At 31.9% G+C, this 23,396-nt stretch overlaps 2 protein-coding genes across 3 annotated transcripts; both read left to right on the top strand.

Annotated features, from left to right (window-relative positions):
* The first annotated feature begins 4,682 nt into the window (after positions 1 to 4,682).
* On the top strand, positions 4,683 to 8,427 carry LOC114182044 (TMV resistance protein N-like). 2 transcript variants are annotated; one of them, XM_028068788.1, is made up of 4 exons: positions 4,683 to 5,321; positions 5,556 to 6,657; positions 6,850 to 7,095; positions 7,173 to 8,427. In XM_028068788.1, exons 1-4 carry the CDS (start codon positions 4,822 to 4,824, stop codon positions 8,349 to 8,351), a joined length of 3,027 nt encoding a protein of 1,008 aa, XP_027924589.1. In that variant the 5' UTR covers positions 4,683 to 4,821; the 3' UTR covers positions 8,352 to 8,427. The 2 variants fall into 2 exon arrangements, with proteins under 2 accessions (XP_027924589.1, XP_027924588.1); XM_028068787.1 differs by having other exon boundaries at positions 6,823 to 7,095.
* A 1,035-nt stretch (positions 8,428 to 9,462) lies between these two features.
* On the top strand, positions 9,463 to 10,053 carry LOC114182047. The gene has a single exon (XM_028068789.1). It carries the CDS (start codon positions 9,485 to 9,487, stop codon positions 9,830 to 9,832), a length of 348 nt encoding a protein of 115 aa, XP_027924590.1. The 5' UTR covers positions 9,463 to 9,484; the 3' UTR covers positions 9,833 to 10,053.
* Positions 10,054 to 23,396: the final 13,343 nt, after the last annotated feature.

Below are 23,396 nucleotides of genomic sequence, written 5' to 3'. Positions count from 1 at the left end.
TTTTTGACAAAACAAAAATCAGCAAAGAATTCAAAGAAGACATTGTTATCCCTGGCAAATTGAGAAACTCTAAGTAGATTCTTAGTAACAATAAGAACAAAAGAAAGCATGGAGAACGTAAGGAAGACGAAAGTGTAGTAGAGCCAATATGAGTTATCGGCAGACTTGCACTGTTGCCTAATTTGATCTATTTAGAACCAACATATGAAGTTTTTGTGTTGTAATTAGTAGAATCATTTGTGACATGGTGAGAGGCCCCACTGTGGGGTACCAGAGAGGATCGAATAACGATGAGATATTAGACATTTGTTCATAAACGTCAAGATTAGAGGAGGGAACCTGGGAATTATTCATTTGAATTTGTGGTTAAAAATCGTGGTTGAACCTGTGGCAACAGTCTACGACAAGATGCCCATACTTTGAACATAGTTGACATTGAACTCTGTTGGAGGATTGAGTAGATGACTGTTGTGGGTGCCACATGGTTGATGATGGTGCTGTCTTCATGAAAAAGAGCGGCCGCCACTTGAAGAAAAAGTTCTTACCGCGTTCGAACGCTCTACCTCGGAAAGAAGTCGTCCAAGTAGATGTGGTAACATTTGCTTGAGGTAGAGTATCAGTATTTTGATGCTTCTCGAAACGCTCTTCTTGAGCGAGAAGCAAAGCTTCAATTCATCTAGGGTATAAGGTTCGTGACGTGAAAGAATGATTGTCATGAAACTATCATATTCTTCGGGTAGGTCATCTATAATATATTCAATGTGATCATCTTCTGTGATCGGTGATCCTATGGCGGCAAGAGCATCCATGATCTTTTTGACATCAAGAAAATATACAGATATACACCTGTTTTTCATGGCTCTCTTTAACTAAGTCTTTAGTTTCTTGACGCGAGCATGGACTGACTAGCATAGTAAACATTGAGCTTCTCCCATATTTGATAAGACGTGTTCAAGCCCACCATTTTTATGAGCATAGTGGTGGACATCGAGGCCAAAAGCCAGGCAACGATAAGTTGATCTGTTGATGACATACTTATCATAGGTTCTTCATCTGGGGCTATTAACAATCTTATCAACACTCTTAGTCAGACCTTCTCTCTTAAAGACCTTGGACGTCTCCATTACTTCGAGAAACTTCATAAGTTGTAAACCATCGAAGTCGCCAAAACTTGATGTTTCCAAATCAAGAAGTTTTCATCATCGATCTTAAGGCTTATGGGAGATGTGAAATGATGTGGTGTAAGAGAAGATGAAAACATGTGGAAACATAAAGACCAGCGGAATACATGGTAAAATAAAAAAATTAAGCTCTTGATACGATGTGAGGGTTTCAGAGAGAGAATAGAAGAGGAATGCACGAGAAAAAATGTATGTGATTGAATGAAGAAGAGTTTGCACTACAAGGATATATACGATAATAGAACTAGGGACGGCAACGGGGCGGGGCGACGATGGGTTTCGCTATCCCATACCTATCCTCGCAAAACAAAATTCATTCTCATCTTCATACCCAAATTTAATTAGTATCAAACTTTTGTCTCATCCCCATCCCCACCGGGTAACAGGTATAATCTCGTACCCATACCCGTACACGCGTTCTAATTACTTCAATATTAAATTTTATAAAAAAAATTACAACAAAAAAAACATAATATTATCAAATATTTAATATTAGAAGGATGATTGTTTCTTTCATATCAAATACTTTGAAATTAATTATAATTGTTTACATTTTAGATTAGAATATTAAATAAAATTTCATGAGAACCAAAACATTTATTAAATCTGCAAACTACAAACATTAGTGAAACTTACTTGCTAAAATTAAAAAATATTTAAAAAATATATAAAAGGAAAACAAATATTCAAATTAAAATATATTTTAAATGTTTTTTACTTCAATTTTTTAAATTATAATGAATCTCTTTTTTATACACTAATTAAAGTTATAATACATCACTGGATCAAAATGACACAAAGAAGAAATAATAAACATAATAATAAAATTTTGACATCAATTCTGTATCTTTTGAACTTTAATACATGTTGCATAGTGACAAAAAAAATTCATAGAAATTACATTAAATTTTTATATTGTAGTAAATAAAGTTATTTATACAATTAAAGTGAAAAAATTATAGTATGATTAATAATGAGTTAGAAAATAAAAAATAAGTAGATAGAATATATCAAAATATTATTCTACATAATGAAATAAACAATAAATAAAAATATTATAAAATTAACAAATGTGTGTCTTAGAAATAATTTGAGAGACTGTTGAAAAAAATCGCACAAAGTAAATCAAGTGTATAATTAAGGGTGTATGATAAGATGAAAAATACCTTAGAGATCTAAGAAAACTTTTCAAATATCAACATATATACTCAATGGTTCAAAAGTAACGAAAATTATTTTAACGAAACAAAAGAGTTCTTCAAATTAAACAAAAATTATTAATAATAAGTAAAGAATTTTTTTTATATTAGCTTAAATTGAAAATATAAAAATTCTCATGTAAAAGAAAAATATATAATAAATAAAAATATTAAAAAATAATATAAATATTCAAATGTTAGGCATAAAAAAATTTAATTAACATACATCATTTTAACATAATTACATATAAGAAGTTATGATAAGATGAAAATATATTGGAGATGCAAATGAGTTTCATGACAAACTAAATAATTAAGAGAAATAAAAAATATAAAGTATATATATATATATATATATATATATATATATATATATATATATATATGGTTACTTAATTAATTATGAATATTTTAATAATCTAAATGGGGATGAAGATATGGCGGGAACGGATATTATGGCGGGGATATGTACATCCTCATACTCATCCCCATATCCAATTGAAAAAGTCGGGAATTTCCCATATCCATACTCATACCCAGGCAATGCGGGGATTTTTCGTCAAAACGGAAACGGATTCGGACAAAACCTACGGGAACAGGTTTATTTGCTATCTCTAAAACAGAACTAAGAGTAAACCCTAACACATCAGTCATTCGATGTAACCCACGTTAAGACACATTGACTTTTAGCTACTCCGACCTCAATTTAATGTCACCTAATACAATATTTAACATTCCCCTGATGTAAAAAGTTGAAAGTAATAGACAAAGTCATTTTTTTGTTAGTGGAAAAACTAAAGCACTAAAAATTTTGCAAATAAATTATGTGTATGGTTTTCAGTACATTAGATGTCTTATATAGCCTTTTGAAATCTGAAGCTACCATGGGCCTAGTATCTACTCTAATTAAGCCCTTCAGCCCAAATACAATAAAAACGAATACAAGGAAAAAGCTATGAAATAGGGTTTTTTTACAAATTTTGAACAAATATGCTTCATTTCCTAAAAATCATAAAAAATAGTATAGGAGTCCAAATCTAGCCAATTATATGTTCATTTTGAAGTTCATAATTCAATATTACTAAAATAAGACAAAAATGATATTTACAAAAAGTTATAATAAAAACCAGTACGTAAATATAAGATGAGATAAAAATATAAAATTAAAATAAATATGACAAAGAACGAAATTAATCGGTAAAAATAGAAATAAACTAAAAACAAAACTAAAACCACAATGCAATCACTATGGAGTTTTATAAAACTGAATATAAAATATATATCATCACTTGACTCGAGTTTTCACAAATACTCAAAGATTGTCACAAAATAACACTTTTTTTTGCTTTATGCATTTGTTCCTCCGGTGCAGGCTCTTGATGGAAGTGGAAGAATATTTGATGTGAGGAAGATATGTTAAAACAACACCTTTATTTTTATTTTCTTGTTATCTTATTTAATTATGTTCATACTTTTGTTAGGATTGTCAGAATTTAGGTTTTGTATTTGTTTAGGGAAATATATGTTGGCAATATTTTTGTGTGAGTTTTATTTTTTATTATCTTTGAGAATGTGTTTATGAAGATGTTAATTCTTGGATCTTTTTGTTGGAAGTGTATGTTATTTTTTTTTCTCTCTTCCTTTTATTTTTGTATATAAGTTGGGACAATCTTATCGTCTCTTTTTATTTTATTTGTTATTGTTGTTCTAAAATATAAAAATCTCACAACCGATGATATTGAAATCTATACTTCAATTACGACGTAAGTTGATTCTAAAACTAAAACTGATATTGAAAGACTAACAAAACCAATATTAATATAACAAGTTTTCTATAGAAATAGCTCAACATGCCACTTGCTATATCAGTTGAAAATTTTAGAATAGCTTCCGGTCCTTCGAATCCATTACATCAATTTGACAAAGAAACACTCATTTTAGTTTATTAATTTATTCTTTTTCCCTTTCTTGTATCACATAAATATTTCATAATTTAATAAAAGCAATGACGTTTATACCTTTTTAAAAAGTCATTATCATAATTTTTTATCACACACACATATAGGTGAAAATTTTGGATGTGCATTAAACATTTAATAACCCTTTGAAATTGTCTCACTATTATATATACACAGTGGCACAAATTTCTTTTATACTGGTGCAATTTTAAATATTGTGTGTAATAAGAGAAAAGTTGCCATGAATTAGTCAAAGTCAATGAATCCCTGTCCCTATCCATTATACATGACTTTTCCGTAATATAGTAAACAATTTTTTCCACCACCTCTGCCATTGCAAAACACTGAATTCACCCACCAGATCTCATCTCAAATATAACACAACTACTTATTGCTCCTTACTGATCACAACCTCGTTATGCTGCAAATATAAGTTGTTTTACTACTTTCTCATCCTTCGTAGTATCTTTGAAGTTCTTAAACATGGCACGGAGAATCTCATTATCCTTGTCTTCCTCCACCCATACATGGATTTATGACGTCTTTCTAAGTTTTAGAGGAGAAGACACTCGTTTTCAGTTTACTCATAATCTCTACCATTCCTTGTGCGAAGCGGGGATTCATACTTTCATCGACCAGGAAGGTCTTAGAATAGGGGAAGAAATTACACCTGTTCTTTTCCACGCAATTCAAAATTCAAGGATTTCCATCATTGTCTTCTCCAAAAGCTATGCATCTTCAACCTATTGCTTAAATGAACTTGTAAGGATCCTTGAATGCGCCAAGGAAGAAGGTCCATCAATATATCCAATATTTTATGACGTGGATCCGTCAGAAGTTCGACATCAGACGGGAACTTATGCAGAAGCATTGTCAAAACTCGAAACTAGGTTCCACAACGACGCTGACAACGAGAAGGTACAAAAATGGAGGAAGGCCTTACATGAAGCAGCTAATCTATCAGGCTGGCATTACCAACATGGGTATTTCATACTATCCTTTTATTACACGCATATATATGTCATAATCTCTCTTTTTGCTGATAATTTTCGTATTAATACTATAATAGGGACGGAAAGTGAAATAAACGTATATATCTTGATCAATAAAATTTGAGAAATGGATGCAAAATTTTATGTGATTAGTTGTGAAATGGATGAACTAAACATAAATATGATGCTTCAGTTTTAGTTCACACGTTTTCTTATAATGGATAGGTCTCAACCAGAATATGAGTTCATAAGAAAGATTGTTCAAGCAATCTCTAGAAAGATAAATTACATCCCTTTATATGTTGCCGATAACCCAATTGGGCTGGAGTATGCACTGGAAGGAGTGAAATCTCTCCTTGAAGATGGATCTGAAATCAACATGATAGGAATTTATGGTATCGGGGGTATAGGGAAAACCACCATTGCTCGTGCCGTGTATAACAATATTTTTTGGGGTTTTCAAGGTTCGTGTTTTCTACCTGACATAAGAGAAAAGGCGATTAATAAACACGGTATTGTCCAACTTCAAGAATTAGTACTTTCTGAAATACTCAAGGAAAAAGATATTAAAGTGGGAGATGTCAATAGAGGAATACCGTTAATAAAAAGGAGACTTCAACAGAAGAAGGTCCTTCTAGTTCTTGATAATGTCGACAAATTAGAGCAGTTAAAGGCACTTGCAGGGGGATATGATTGGTTTGGCTCTGGAAGTATAATCATCATCACCACAAGAGACAAGCACTTGCTAGATGCTCATGGGGTGGTAAACTTATATGAGGTTAAACCATTACATGTTGAAAAAGCTCTGGAATTGTTTAACTGGCATGCCTTCAGAAGTGATAAAGTTGGTCCACCATACATGAGTATTTCCAACCGTGCCGTTTCTTATGCGTGCGGTCTTCCTTTGGCTCTGGAAGTTATAGGATCCCACTTATTCGGAAAAAGTTTAGATGAGTGCCATTCTGCATTAGATAAATATGAAAGTATTCCTCATCGAAAGATTCATGAAATACTAAAAGTAAGCTACGATGGTTTGGAAGAAAATGAGAAGGGAATTTTCCTAGACATTGCATGTTTCTTCAATAACTGTGAACTGGGCAATGTCACACCAATGCTAAAAGCTCATGGTTTTTATGCAGAAGATGGTTTGAGAGTGTTAGCTGACAGATCTCTCATAAAGATTAATTCTTCTGATTTTGTGAGAATGCATGACCTAATTCGAGACACAGGTAGAGAGATTGTAAGGCAGGAATCAACACTTGAGCCAGGCAGACGTAGTAGATTATGGTTTAACCAGGACATTGTTCACGTTTTGGAAGGAAATACGGTATGTTCATGTTATAAATATCTCTACAATTTTTTTTCCTTTACCCCCTTAAGAATTTACCGATTTTGTTGAATACATGGTAGATTATATTTATATATTTATCCAGGATGGCATAGCTTATTACAGTTTATGTTTTTGTGGATGAACTGTTCTTTGGCATGAAAGGGATCTGATAAAATAGAATTCATAAAGCTTGAAGGGTACAACAACATACAAGTGCAATGGAATGGAAAAGCCTTAAAGAAAATGAAGAACTTGAGGATTTTGATAGTTGAAGATGCAACCTTTTCTACAAGCCCCGAGCATCTACCAAATAGCTTGAGAGTGCTAGACTGGAGTTGCTATCCTTCGCCATCTTTACCTTCTGATTTCAATCCAAAACGTTTTGAGATAATCCTTATGCCTGAAAGTAGCCTTCTGATGTTCGAACCACAAAAGGCATGTATATCTTCCAAAGCTTTTGTTCTCAACATGAGTTTCTACCTTAATTGACCCATTCGCTTTTTATGTTGCAGATGTTGGAATCATTGTCTATAATAAACCTTGAAGATTGCAAGTTCTTAACTAATCTACCGAGCCTACGAGAGGCATCACTCTTAACAACTCTGCGTCTCGATAGATGCTGTAATTTAGTTAACATTGATGAATCAATTGGGTTTCTTGATAAGCTTCGGTTGTTGAGTGCTAAAGGGTGCACCAAGCTGAAAACTCTTGCACCCCGCATCATGTTGACATCTCTTGAAACTTTGGATCTTGCGATGTGCTATAATCTTGAGAGTTTCCCAGAAGTATTGGGAAAGATGGAGAAAATAAAGACAATATATTTAGACGACACAGACATAGAGAAATTGCCATTTTCAATTGGAAATTTTGTTGGGCTGGAACTATTGTCCTTGAAGGGATGCGAAAGGCTTCATCAGTTACCAGGTAGTATATGCATGATGCCGAAAGTTAGAGTGGTAATTGGTTATGGGCATGAAACATATAATTTTTTTGAAAAAGAGTTGAGCTCAGACGTGTCTCCAATGGCAATGCTTATTGGTGGTTCTAACCTATATCTTGATGTGTATTATCCATACATGAATCCCAATAATGGCATCCAGGTATGCAGTCCTAATCCTCTTATGCATTCTGATTTCAATTTGTTATTCTCAAAGCTCAGGAGGGAAGAAGACTGGTATCGCAGATGCAGGGTATCAGTGATGCATTTCTCGTTTCGAAAGAAATTTCCTAAGATAGCGCTATGTTGTTCATTATTTTTTCCTGCGATGAAAAGAGTCATGATAATGACTTTTAATTTCAGAGTATACATTAATGATACTTTGCAATTCAGTGGTATGTGCAATTTCATGTTTAGAGGGTATGAAAAAATACTTTGGTGTGATCTAGAAGGGAAAGTGGAGAGGGTGTTTTCAGAGCAAGAGTGGAACAGAGCTGAGATTGCGTTTGAGTTGGACTTCCCTATGCGAAGAAATACTAGAAATGGAATCACAACAAATAGCATTGGTAGAGGAAATCTAAGTTGGAGCCTAATTGGTGTGTACGAGGAAGGAAATAATAAAGAGGATATAGAATTTGAAGATCCCATGTCAATTTTTCCATTAAGTAACACACAACCTCTTTCTTCATTATCTAGTTCTTTGCACTATGTTGTTAGTCTAGGATTTCGTCAAGGATGGGTGGATATGGATTAACAAAGTTTCTGTATTTACAATTATTACGTTCGTTTTGAATTAACGGAGCTCACAAGTTAATTTTGAAAGGGTCATATATGCAGATTTGTTCCTCCAAAATTGACCAGAAAAAAGTTTATATTTGTACAAAATTTTGAACCTTAGATCGTCCAACATTTAAGATGTTAATTAGGTTCTTGGAGTTACTCTACTACTTTTGAATTAATAATATTTTGCATAACATAAGATCTTAAATCGTGGAGATATATTAATAAAATATTAGGTTGAAGTAAAAATTTGTTGTTCAAACTTTCTCACCTATATTGAATGTGAGACTTACATCTACGCTTGAACTTCCTAACAATAACTATTTAGGATAAAAACAACACTATATATCTCAATATTTTTTTAAATTAAATAAAGAAACAAAAAAAAATTATTTAACAATAAATATTTTTTGATGCACTGAAAACCAGAATAATAATAATAATAATAATTTACTATTAATTTGATTATTATTATTATTATTATTATTATTATTATTATTATTATAAAGACATGCTTGAGGGATGGTAAAAACACTCGTTGTCATAGTAAAATAATTCTAAAAAAAAATAAAATCAAAGTAGTTAACTTATTATCAATGAAAAATTACCAAAAGAAATTGCTTCTCAAAAGTAAACGAAAGATAAATTTTATATAAAAATCATAGAAAAATGCCTTTTTTTTATCACCCTTGCATCAGTTGATAACTTATTTTTAAAGATATTTTGATCATAAAAAAAAAGTTAATTTTATATTAATGAAGAGAAAAAAAGGGTAAAAGATAAAATAATAAATATAAAAATATGGATAAAAATTTTGGTCAACGTCAAAATAATCATACCGATACCCCCAGTTTCATTTGGAGTGAATGCTTTTTGTGCATTGAAGAGCTAGTGAACCCACTCTTGGCACGAGATCTCAACTGCTACACTCTGCCTCTTTCCTGAGTTCAGTAAATACCAAACCCTCAAAAACCAAATGCTAACGAACTCAAAAAGAACCAACTACACTTTCTAGTTCAGAATTGAAAATCAAAGCACAAGACCTTATATATAGATGTAGTTACTCACATATGAGAAATATATCACACTTTGTTATTTGACTTTGCCATGGCTAGGCCACTTGTAATGATCCACTCTCTACCAAGAATTTCACATATTGGCTTCGGTGTGATGACCCTTATGGTGTGTGCCATTGCATTGCTTATGTGTGCTTCTCATTCTCGCAAATGGAGAAAGTGGGCCTCTTGCTATGCCTTTGGAGAAGAACCTGTCATAGAATTCAACAATGAAGTGGTTGTGCAACAAGAACAAGAAGAGGGTTCACTTTGGCAGAAGAACATACTCATGGGAGGGAAGTGTCAGCTCCCTGATTTCTCTGGTGTTATAATCTATGATTCCGACGGTAACATACTGAATCATACTAAAACTTCTCGTCCATTACTGACCTGGAAATAAAGATTTCATCCATCTGTGCCACTTTATGTTTCTAGATATAGTCTCATGGTTGAAACAGAGAGAATAGATTGTTGCATGAGTTAGACCAAAGCAACAGAGTGACAACAACTTATTTGGAGTGTCTCATTTGTATGAATATATGAAACTCTAGTAATGTCCAATACATGCAGTGATTCCCTTAGATTCTGTAAAGGGGAACATGAATCTTTAGTTTGAAAGTACCTTCATTTTCAGCTTTTTTAGATAGATATATGCTTGTCACCCTGCACCACAAAATCTTGCTGGGGCTTTCCTCCAACTCTAAGAGTCACAAACTCATAAAGTAAGACATGTTCAACTAGTGTCACCTATTATCTAGTCTTAGTCTGATTAGATTCTGTTCACATAAAGGACTATATCAAACTTCTAGATTGAGTCAGAATAAAATAAATTCGTCTAAACTCATCTCACATACACCCTACAATAATACTTTTTTTCTGAAATATAATTATATGGAATGTTAATATATATATATATATATAATTAATATTCCAGTAAGTCGAGTTTATAAGTGTTCTATATGTCTAGGTTGAGTTAGATCATGTTTTACATCAATTACCTTGTCAACATCGAGTTGAATAGAAACAAACTTCTAATAATTTTTAGCCACATCAATTAATATAACACATAAGCATAATACAAAAATAAAACAACCTTTATCATATATTTTTCCTAATTTCTCTACGTCTTCTTGGTGCGTATTCCAATCATCTGTTTTTAATATTTTTAATCCTTCACTAAAACTGTAAATCAAATGTTTTGGTAGCAGAAATCAATCTCAGAAAACATAACACGAATTCCTGATACCTCATACTCTCTTTCCTTCATCTTAAATATATTTAATTTCCAAAATTTTCAAGCTGTTACCTTTAAATTCTCCTTAATTGAAGATAAAAGAGAAAACGATGGGTTTGCTTTGGTTGGAGGAAAGGGAAAGTTGCAAACAGCACAGAGGACGGTCAACCTTTCATTAACGAGCTTGGTGAGAAAGATTAAATGTGTTATAATAATAGTGTTAATTATTTCATGCTGTGTTATATTAATTGAAGTGAAAAAAAATTACTAAAAGGCCATGAAAGGAAACACAAAGTGGATACACAAGTGTTTAATCCTAATGTTAAACCCTGTTAATTCTATTTTATGCCTATATGTTATATTAATTACCATGCCAATTATTGGAAAGAGAAGAAAGGACATACAAAATGGAGACATGGTATTATTTTAATCCTTGTGTAAGAAAGACACAATTTGCTAATAAAAAAAGTCTTCGTAAGAAATATCATAACACTGTACTTAGGATTTAGTATATCATAGTTTCTTACCCTCAAAATATTATAGAGAAAGTTAAATTCTAAATTCTAAATTAATTATAATGATTAATTATTTTTTATTTTTAAAATTGATTGTTAATTAATAATTTTTTTAGAGTAAATATTTTTGTAGTCATTTTTTAAATTACTTGCATAGTTGAATATTTCTTCAACAAGAACAAAGAAATGAAGTTGGTTTATGGACATTAAAACTTATTTATTTTAATTTTCATTTCATAAGTGTATGTTAGAGCAACGCTATTTTTATTAAATACTTAAATTTTACAAATTTTGAGTATATTTAGTTGGTGTTACACTCCACAAAATAATTAATATTAAGTATGTAAGGAAAGTGGGAAAGGTAGTTCTGCTAACAATTTGAAGAAATAAAATAAGTTTGATAAAATTCAGAAATAAGGATGAGAGAGATTATGGATTTAACTATGGATAATGATATTTTGACTACTGAATTTTGACAATAAAATTTAGTAGTCAAAAAATCATTTCCCTTTAACTATTTCTATTATAAAAACTAACAACTAATGATTATGGATAAAAAAAATAAAAACTCGTATACCTCCGCAATGTCACCATTTCAGGTTGCTTTTTTTTTTTTTTTCTGTATTTAGTTCCTATCTTTTTCGATTTGGAAGCATCCCAGAATAGATTTGTTTTTTTCGCTAATTATATATAGCCGGAGAAACAGAAGGGGTCTGTTTTGAATATGGCAAGTTAGGCATGTATATTTATTCCTATTCTTCTCGGTGATGGGTAAAAGATCAAAGAATTTACGACAATTAAAATGTGATTGCTTAAAGTATGAAAGATTACATGATTCATTTGTGAGGGATTATATGAAAATTACCGACAGACGATTAAAGTTTTTTTCTTAGAAATTGTTAGCAGATGATGACCTCCTTTATTATAGTACTCAAAGTTTGTTTTATATTTAGGTTTTGATAAACTACTTTTATGATTTAGTACTCTTCCGAATTTATAATTTTTATGTTAAAATTAGTATCCATATCCCTAATTTTCTGTCTTGCATTGTTTATTTCTTTTATTTGATGATTATTTGATCCTACTTATTTGTATTAGGGTTTATTATTTTATTTGGTAGACTTTTTCTAGATTGTGCATTTATTTATGTTTAAATGTGATAAAATATTTTTATATGATGCAGAAATACTTTCATTTACTTGTTAATATTCGTATTATAATTATATTATTCTTTTGAATACGTTAAATCTTCATTACATAGTTTTCTAGATCTTACTGCATATAAGATATTTGGGACCAACTATTTTAGACATTGTCCTTCACTTAAACAATCGAAACATATTCAGGTGGAATGAAAAAGGGTGATATTTTGTCTTTGGTTGTAAATCAAAACTTAAACTTCAATATTAGGTTTCTGTTCCAGAAGAAACCGAAACATGAAACAATAATTAAATAATGGTAAAAAAGAGGTACAAAACTTTTGTTTTTTTAATAACTGAAGTCTAATACGATTATAAAAATTAATTAATTTTAAAGGGATATTAGACCCCTAGTTCTCAAAATAATCGAAGTTTAATACTTTTAAAATAAAATAATTTTTAAAATTAAAAAAGATTAGACTTTGATTATTATCAAAATCTAAGTCTAATATTCATTTATGCTTCGACTTTGGTAATAAACAAAGTCAGATGTAGACGTTTTTTTAAAATATTTTCTTTTTGTTATTGTTAATGCGTACATATCAAACCAGGACGAAAAAAATATACATCCAAAACCAACACATATATACTGTAATCAGAATAAGCTAGAATCTACTTTAAATAATTTATAAGTAAATGTGCTATATAATATTTGTAAATTTCTATTATATATTTTGCAAGAACTATCCTTATATTGTATGGACTTGTTGGGAATTGATGTAGTTGTCTTAAATCTCTGACAAAATATAATAATTTCAATTAGTATATAAAAAGACAAAAATTGTAAAGTATTTGATTCAATAAAATTATTACCATTTTTCAACTAGTTGTAATATGAGTACGAATAACGATTGTCATCCATTACATTACATAGTAACCACACTCATATGAGTCGATTTGTTTATTACACTACAATATGTCAACACAGTTATAAATAATTCAGGAAGAAAAGGAATTAAATAATTATATATGGACCAAAATAACAAACTTGGAGGGAGAACCATGCCAGTTTTTTTGCCTTAGTAGTAAATTTCCCTAACAGCATGTTATGTCTAACAATTGAACTATGAAAAAGGGAATGTTTTAGGATATGCTTTTACAACAAAGAAATTTCATAACATTGAGGTTCTTACCAATTTATTACTTGTTTAAGATGGTTGGGAGAGACTTGTTCAAGGAGCCAAACCACACAACAATGTTCTTTCAGGGAAACTACAAGTAGTTGTGAATGACGCCTGAATTGAAAATAATTTCATTGTTATACCTTAAAATGATGGATTATAATTAAAAGTCAACAAACCACACTTACAAAGCAATATAAGGGGCTAGATATATTTGTTTCCCCCCACCAGTGCAGGGAAAGAAAATGGTCGCGGTTATTTTGGCCTTTTGGCTTCGGGTTCCCACCCGAGACATATACAAGCGAGGTAAAAAGACAGTCGTTTATGCCTCGATTATGAACCAAAACATATTTGAGGGTTACTACCTCGGTTCCCTCCATAACTGAGGCCTAATGGACATCAGAAATTAAAAAAAAAAAGAAAAAGAAATGTATTTTTTGCCTTGAGGCTGGTCCAATCGAGGAAGGAAGTGAGATATACTGCCTCAGTTATATCCAAACCCAAGCATATTAGCTATTAAAAAAACTCGAAATAACCTTCTGCCTCGATTTTGGTTACAACCGAGGCATAAATGTGTCATTTTTTAAAAATACAAGTTTTGTTTCTTTCATATGCAACACATTAAACCTGCAAATTTTCAACCCAAAACAGGAGCCAAATGCTATTCAAACAGAAAATATGGAAAAATACTATTCATATTACAAGCTCATATGCTACCATAAATAGATATACTAAGTACTATTGTACATTTGTATAATGTACTTTGCACAAGTTATCCTTAAATATTTGATGGACTTGATGAGGTTTGATGTACTGGTATTGAATATGTGCACACAAGATAATAATTTAAATCGGTATACAAACTAAGACAAAATTGCAGATAAGTATTTGATATAGTGAAATTATTAACATTTCCCAACCACTTGTGATACGATCACGTACAACGGTTGACATTCATTGCATTACATAGTAATTGCACTCATATGACCCGGTTTGTAAATTACACTACAATGAATGCAAGTCAAGTTATATATGAATTTGGAAAAGCATGTCAAATTAAGTTATAAAATTTGGAAAAGCAAGACGTAGGTTTCTTGGTTCTTTCCCAAAATTAGGGTAATCATGGTCAACTTTTGGCCATTGAGGAGAATCCACAAGGTGTCAAAGTTTTCCATCACATATCCTTTCCTCTGAATTCCATCTTAAGTTCTTTGCATCTTGTGCATTACGGTACATGCGCCTAAATCATGGTATTATATAGGAAAATACCATACCACTTTGATCGGTGCTGAATTTTTCTTATAGCGCAATGCCCTACATTTATGACATTTATCTAATGATGCATATTCATTTTGAAAAAGAATGCAATCATTTGGACAAGCATGAATCTTCTCATAGCTCATTCCAATAGAGCTTAACATTTTTTTAGCCTCATACATTCGACTAGGAAGCACATTATCTTGTGGTAGCATATCTTTTAAAAGTGATGATAATTCAGTAAAGCTCTTATCAGACCATCCATTTCCTGCTTTCAAATTGAATAATTTCAACACAGCTGATAGTCTTGTGAAACTAGTACAACCATTATACAATGGTGTCTTTGCATCCGTTGTCAACCTATCAAACATTTGAGGACAATCTCGCATATCCTCTTTGATAACATTTGCAATCTCCTCAACTTGGTCTAACCCATTTGTTGTCTAAGTCTCTTTTGGTGCATCACTTATACTATCATGGAAATCATAATCTATATCATTTTTTCTATTTTCACCATGTTTGGTCCAACATAAATAACTTTTATCAATTTTGTTGCATACTAAATGCTCTCCCAACTCATCTGCGTTGACTACCCTTGAATGACAACACTTCAAGCAAGGACAAATGATTCTATTAGGATTTTTTGTATGCTTAACTGCAAATCTTTGAAACTCTTTCACCCCATCCTCATATTCTTTTGATAATCGACTAGCAAACATCCATTTTCGGTCCATATTTTCTTGATCTATCATGTTAGTTACTAATATTAGCTATATAGGGATGCTAAGATACAACATAATAATAAAAATGAAAATTCCTAATCTAATAATTTATTTTTCTAAAAAGGAGGACTAAGGAAAATTCATATGCCTGCATATACACGTCAAACTAACACCATTTTCAATAACAAACTATAAGATAATATTCATCGTACCTCAACTTTGAAGACACTGAGATTTGTGTAATAAAAGTCCACAATTGTAAATTAAAAAGGAATAAAAATGCAATCAATTAAAATAAAGAAATATTTAAATGATAGCATATCATGTTTCATCCACCAATATAAAATTTGTTTAACAAAAAACTAATAACTATTATACCAACACTAGTACCATAAAAAAAGTTAAGTTTTAAATTATTACCATAAAAAATTAAAATCTCTCATAAACCAAAATAAATAGACTACGACAAGAGGATTCCATACTATAGTACCTATTAATTATAACTTGTCCTATTTTTTGATTTCATATCTCCACCATTCCTATATATGTATAATATCATGGTCATGGCTAAGAAAGGCATTAAAACACTCTTTCCCTTCTTAATTTTCTCTATTAGTATTGCATAAACTTTATAAGACACAGAAAATAAAAATATAAGAATTGAATACCAAACCCAAAGGAGAAGCTAACAGGTTTAGAAAAACAAAGTCCCACTCTTTTCACGTATACTGAACCATTTTTATCATATCTAAGTTCATTAAAACACATTCATTGGGGTTTTCTTCTTCTTTTCTTATAAATCAAAATCAACCTTTACTATTTTAAATTTTATTTATTTATGTGGACAATACTATCAGTTGCAGAAGGTTACTTCCATAAAGAAAAAAAGAAATATTATTCTTCCTACTCGTTGACAATGAATGAATACTTTAATGCATCCCTGTTATTCCTTAGTTGGGATTTGGTTTTTTTCTACCTAACAACTATCCACATTTCTTCATAAATTCCAATGCCCTCTGGTGGGTACACATGCCTCTTTGGTTTCATGTGTATTCGTAAAAAATGACTCTTGCGGGTCTACCTTTGGTGATAGGGTTACAAGGTTTTTGTCTCTGTGCTTAGACTAACTTTTCAACAAGAAAAGGTCCTAGCACATGTTGCTGCCAATGAAAAATCATTAGGGTATTATAATACTTCTGTGAAATCTTTTATCAATATCAATCTCTCTACACAACTATCAATTCATATCAACTATACTAACTAGAAGTTAATGTTGACTATGTTCTTGTTGTTCGGATCATCATGCCAATAAATAAAGATCTCTTCTTTATATATGATATTGTTTAATGTTGCTTCTACCAATATTCAAAACTATGTCTGCATTATTGTTATTCATATGTTACAAATTCTATCACCAATATCATCATCTTGGTTACAGATACTTCATATGAAAGAAAAAAGAGCTCCTAAAGTTTTAAATCCAACAAAGACATTATGTAAAACTTAATTAAGGATCTTTAAGATTTATGATTCTCACTCGATAAAACATAATAGAGCACTAACCTTGATCCATGAGAGATCCTGTGAATATGCGTTCTTCAAATTTATAATCTTGTGTGCTCTTCAACCACCTTTTTCCAATCTATCTCTTTGCCTTTCTTTCTCTTCTCACACTACTTGATGGGTTACAGTGAAAAGAACCTTATGGCCAGAGACAGAACCCCAATTCCTTTTATAAACCAACGTCCATCAAGTTGGTTTTTATTTTATCTTTATCTTTATTTTATTATCACTTCCCATAATAATAACCAATAAGTCTTTCTATTTTATTAAATCACAATTGGGCCCATCATAATATTTCAAATGAGTCACTAATAGAATTAATTCGTCAATTAATTCTAACATTCTCCCACTTGACTCATATGATATCATAACATTATGTGATTTAATACATAAACATAATGCGCAATAAAAGACCTTGCATAAATTGGTTCCATCATTATTCATAATTAAAGATACAGACATAATAAGAGTCATGGCGGTCACACATCATTTGATCGACATGATCCCTTCCATGTACTACTATATCATCCCTTTCTCCTTAATATGATCTTAAAAACGAGAAGTCAATAATGGGTTCAAACATAATGTCATTTTACAAAGCAATAACATAATATAATTTGTTTTCTTCATCATAATTTGCATGCATAAACATAAAGAAGAAAACACAGATTTCAGAAATTTATACATTAGGGAGCTCAAAGTGTCACATAAACATTCAAAACATTAACATTCAACATTTAACATTCACTAGTAGACATAATGCCCATATTCTTTACATGACCAGCATACAATTTGGGCGGTAACCCTTTTGTTAAAGGGTCAGCAATCATAAGATCTGTGCTAATATGTTCTATTGACACTTTACGTTTCTGAACTTCTTCTTTAACGGCAAAGTATTTCAACTCCATATGTTTAGCACCTTTAGAATACTTGTCGTTTTTAGAAAAGAAGACTGCTGCGGAATTATCACAATAAATTTTCAGCGGCTTGGAAATACTGTCGACTACTCCAAGTCCTGAAATAAAGTTCCACAACCAATTAGCCTGAACTGTGGCCTCAAAGCATGCCACAAATTCAGCTTCCATGGTGGATGCAGCAATGACAGACTGCTTCGCACTTTTCCATGAAATCGCTCCTCCGGCTAAAAGATACACATAACCAAATGTAGACTTTCTTGTATCCACACAGCCGGCAAAATCTGAATCTGTATAACCTATCACCTCAAGGTGATCAGTTTTTCTATAAGTAAGCATGTGATTCTTTGTTCCTTGTAGGTATCTTAAAACTTTCTTTGCAGCTTTCCAATGCTCCAGACCTGGATTACTTTGGTATCTACCAAGCATACCAACTGCAAAGCTAATATCTGGCCTCGTACAGGTTTGAGCATACATCAAACTCCCAACAACAGATGCATAAGGGATATTTTCCATCTGTTTCCGTTCCAAATCATTCTTTGGACATTGCATGAGACTAAACTTGTCTCCTTTCTGTATTGGAACAGGAGATGCTGAACATTTATCCATTCTGAATCTCTCTAAAACTTTATTAATATATGCATTCTGAGACAAACCTAACAATCCTTGTGATCTGTCACGGAATATTTCTATTCCTATCACATAGTATGCCTCACCCATATCTTTCATTTCAAAGTTATTAGAAAGAAACCTCTTAGTCTCACTTAATAGACCAAGATCATTAGTCGCAAGCAAGATATCATCAACATACAGAATCAGAAATATAAACTTACTCCCACTGACCTTCAGATATATACACCGATCAACGGTGTTTTCCTTAAATCCAAAGGACACAATAGTATCATTGAACTTAAGATACCATTGCCGAGAAGCTTGTTTAAGTCCATATATCGATCTCTTAAGTTTACACACCATGTGCTCCTTTCCTTCTTCAGCGAACCTCACCGGTTGGTCCATATAGACATCCTCTTCTAAATCCCCATTCAGAAAAGCAGTTTTAACATCCATTTGATGCAACTCAAGATCATAATGAGCTACTAATGCCATGATAATTCTAAAAGAATCTTTCTTAGAAACAGGCGAAAATGTTTCCTTACAGTCAATGCCATCTTTCTGAGTAAAACCTTTGGCAACAAGACGGGCCTTGTAACGTTCAATATTGCCTTGAGAGTCACGCTTAGTCTTAAAGACCCATTTACACCCAACTCTCTTGCATCCTTCTGGCAATTCCACAAGGTCCCATACGTCATTATGTGTCATTGATTTAAGCTCATCTTTCATGGCATCTAACCACTTATCAGAATTATCACCATTAATGGCTTCTGAAAAAGAAATTGGATCATTATCAATACTTAAGTCATTTTCTGACTCTTGTAGATAAACCACATAATCATTCGAAATAGCAGACTTTCTATCTCTGTGAGATCTTCTTAATACTATTTTTTAATACTTTCGCCATTTTCAATGAACCGAGCATTTCCAGTTTCAACGATTCTAGTACTATGGGTAGGACAGTAAAACATGTACCCCTTTGATTTTTCTGGATAACCAATGAAAAATCCACTGATTGTTCTTTCATCCAGTTTCTTTTCTTGCGGATTGTATATCCTTACTTCTGCCTGACAACCCCAAACATGCAGGTGTCTCAAACTGGGTTTCCTATTCGTCCATAACTCAAAAGGAGTCTTTTGAACAGCTTTACTAGGAACCCTGTTCAACAAATACATGGCAGTCTTTAAAGCATACATCCACAATGATACGGGTAAACATGAATTACTTAACATACTCCTAACCATATCCATTAAGGTTCGATTACGCCTTTCTGATACACCATTTTGTTGTGGTGTGCCTGGCATTGTGTATTGAGCACAAATACCACGTTTCTCAAGGAACTTAGCGAACGGACCAAGGTGTTGTCCACTTTCATCATATCTTCCATAATACTCACCACCTCTATCAGACCTTACGATTTTCACCTTTCTGTCTAATTGCCTTTCCACTTCATTTATATAAACTTCCAAGGCATTTACTGACTGAGATTTCTCATGCAGTAGATAGACATGTCCATAACGCGAAAAATCATCAATAAAGGTGATGAAATACTTCTCTTTATTGAAAGAATTTACATCAAACGGACCACATATATCGGTGTGTATGATTTCAAGAAGCTGAGTGCTTCTTGTGGCTCCTTTCTTTGTGTGTTTAGTTTGTTTGCCTTTAATACAATCCACACACACATTCAGATCAGTAAAATCTAAATCCGGAAGAAATTCATTCTTTACTAATCTTTGCATTCTTTCTTTGGAAATATGTCCCAAACGTTTATGCCACAAGAAAGCAGATCGTTCATCCACTAAACTACGTTTAGTGCCAACATTGTGATGCAAAGTCATAAGAGTTTCAGCATATAAATTATCCAAATTCAATTTATATAAACCATCATAAAGTGTACCAGATCCAATCATAAAAGTACACTTAAACAAACTGAAACAACCATTCCCAAACTTAAAAGAATATCCAGCAATATCTAGCTTAGACAAAGAAATTAAATTTCTAGTGATACTAGGTACATAAAAAGTATCCATAAGGTCTAAGTGATATCCAGTGTCGAGGATTAGACGATAAGTCCCGACCGCTTCCACTGGAACTTTCTCTTTATTGCCCATGAAGACAAACTTCTCATTTGGGTTTATGGTTCGGGTTGTAAGAAATCCCTGCATCACATTAGAAACATGAGTCGTACATCCAGAATCAATCCACCACGTATTATGGGGAACTTCAGTTAAGTTTGATTCAAAACATACATAAGCATTATGCTCACCTTTCTTTTCGAACCAAGCCTTACGCTTTATGCAGTCCTTCTGGAAATGTCCAGACTTCCCGCAGAAATGACATTTGTCATTTTTCTTCTGGATTTTGGTTGAGGACTCGTCAATCTTCAGTGGTCCTTTACCCTTTCCATGTTTCTTAGCAACTTTCTTTCCAACAGCTCCTTGATTCTTCACATATTGAATAGAGTGGCTTCCTAAGTTCTTCAGTCGGGTCTCCTCCTGAACTAGCATACTGTGCAATTCATGCACATTCCACTTGTCTTTCATGGTGTTGTAGTTCATCTGGAACGGACCATACTCAGACGGTAATGAGTTCAGAATGAACTGCACGAGAAAACCTTCATCCACTACCATTCCTAAAGACTTAAGTCTTGCTGCGATATTTGTCATCTCGATCACATGCTCATGCATAGTACGCGAACCGTCAAACTTCATAGTGGTCAACGTACTCATCAGTGTCCCAGCGAGAGACTTATCAGCAGTTTGGGAGCGCTCTTCCACAAATTTCATAAATTCTTTTGCGTCATCAGTTTTGGGAAGAGCTGACTTTATATTACTTGCTATGCTCATTCTCATAAACATTAAGCTAAGTCTGTTTGATCTTACCCAGGCTTTATAATGGGTTTTCTCTTCATTGCTACTAGTATCCGTGATAGCAGCCGACTTTTCAACTAGAAGAGCTAGATCAAGATCCAACACACCTAAGTGAAATTGGACTTGCTCACTCCAGTCAGGAAAATTCAACCCATTAAAGACTGGAACAGACGAAGCAAGCGCGTGTAAAGATACCGGAATAGAGACTGCAATTAACACATGCCTAACATTAATGCTTTGAGTCATAAAACTAAACGTAAAAACAGATTCAGATATAAACAATCATTCTATGCATACTAATGTTCTCCTTTGGGAGATCCACTAATACACAAACATAAGCATAATGATGCTAATCATATTATAACATTATTGATAATTAAAATATGCATCAACTAGAATCACCTACTACCTTTGGGTATATAAATAAAACTAGTGACGCATACAAAATTATCTACAATCATGTTCATTAATTATGAGAACAATTAATCAACCTTTGAGCGATCCTTAAATGTCTTATAATTAATGAATTTTAATTAACCCATAAATTTAATTATTCATAATTTAGCATCCATACTATGGATAATTAAAATAAAAAAGATTAATAATTTGAAATTATATAAACATTAAAATTTTGGCCACTTTGGTGACTAACAAAATTTATCATACTTAATTTCAAATAAATAAATACACATTTAATTGCTATAAACTTTATATAGCATCCTTATTAATTTTAATTTAACAATATTAAACATAAATATTATTACAAATTAAAATAAAATTATTAATTATTTATATAAATAAAATAATTAATATTATTTATATAAATAAAATAATTAAAACGTAAACCAATAAAAAAAAAATTACTCATCTTAATTTAAGCACAATGCACGTTCAGCAGTTTTTAAACTTTCATTTAGGCACGTTCACAGGATGGCAGCACACGTTCACACATTAACAATATGCCATTCACTTTGCTTCATTTCAAACAGTAACGGTTTTTTTTTTATTTTCAATCAATGCCATATTACTTGCACAGGTAACAGTTCTTAACTTTCATTCATTCCTTTATTCCAATTAAAAACAAAACTCCATTACAGTAAAGCACGCGCACGCATAAATTCTAATTAATGGCATTTTAATGGCAGCAGCGGATGCACTTGATCCATAGCATCATCATTCATAAAATTAAATTAGGGCTTATAACATTAGAGAAAAACATAATAAGGGAGAAACATCACATAATAGGAGAATCATAAATCCTACAATCTTGCTCTGATACCACATGTAAAACTTAATTAAGGATCTTTAAGATTTATGATTCTCACTCGATAAAACATAATAGAGCACTAACCTTGATCCATGAGAGATCCTGTGAATATGCGTTCTTCAAATTTATAATCTTGTGTGCTCTTCAACCACCTTTTCCCAATCTATCTCTTTGCCTTTCTTTCTCTTCTCACACTACTTGATGGGTTACAGTGAAAAGAACCTTATGGCCAGAGACAGAACCCCAATTCCTTTTATAAACCAACGTCCATCAAGTTGGTTTTTATTTTATCTTTATCTTTATTTTATTATCACTTCCCATAATAATAACCAATAAGTCTTTATATTTTATTAAATCACAATTGGGCCCATCATAATATTTCAAATGAGTCACTAATAGAATTAATTCGTCAATTAATTCTAACACATTAGACTATGATTATTTTGAATATTAAACTATGAGAAGATAATATAAAACAAACATTTTAGACTATAATTTTAAACCGTAGTTTATGAGTTCTATAATAGCTTACAATTCACAGGAACCATAGCTTATTCCAATTGACCCACTTCTTATGCACCTCTTGAATTAAATTTCGAATGGAAAAATTCACAAAAAATGTGTTTAGAATCTCCATACCACTTTCTGGTTTTCGAGAACCTAAAATCGTTTTCAATGGCAAGTTTG

Source organism: Vigna unguiculata, chromosome 4 (genome assembly GCF_004118075.2).
Source record: "Vigna unguiculata cultivar IT97K-499-35 chromosome 4, ASM411807v1, whole genome shotgun sequence".
NCBI classification, from domain to species: Eukaryota; Viridiplantae; Streptophyta; class Magnoliopsida; order Fabales; family Fabaceae; genus Vigna; species Vigna unguiculata.
The sequence above is the reverse complement of the archived record's forward strand: the minus strand, read 5'-3'. Positions and strand labels throughout refer to the sequence as shown.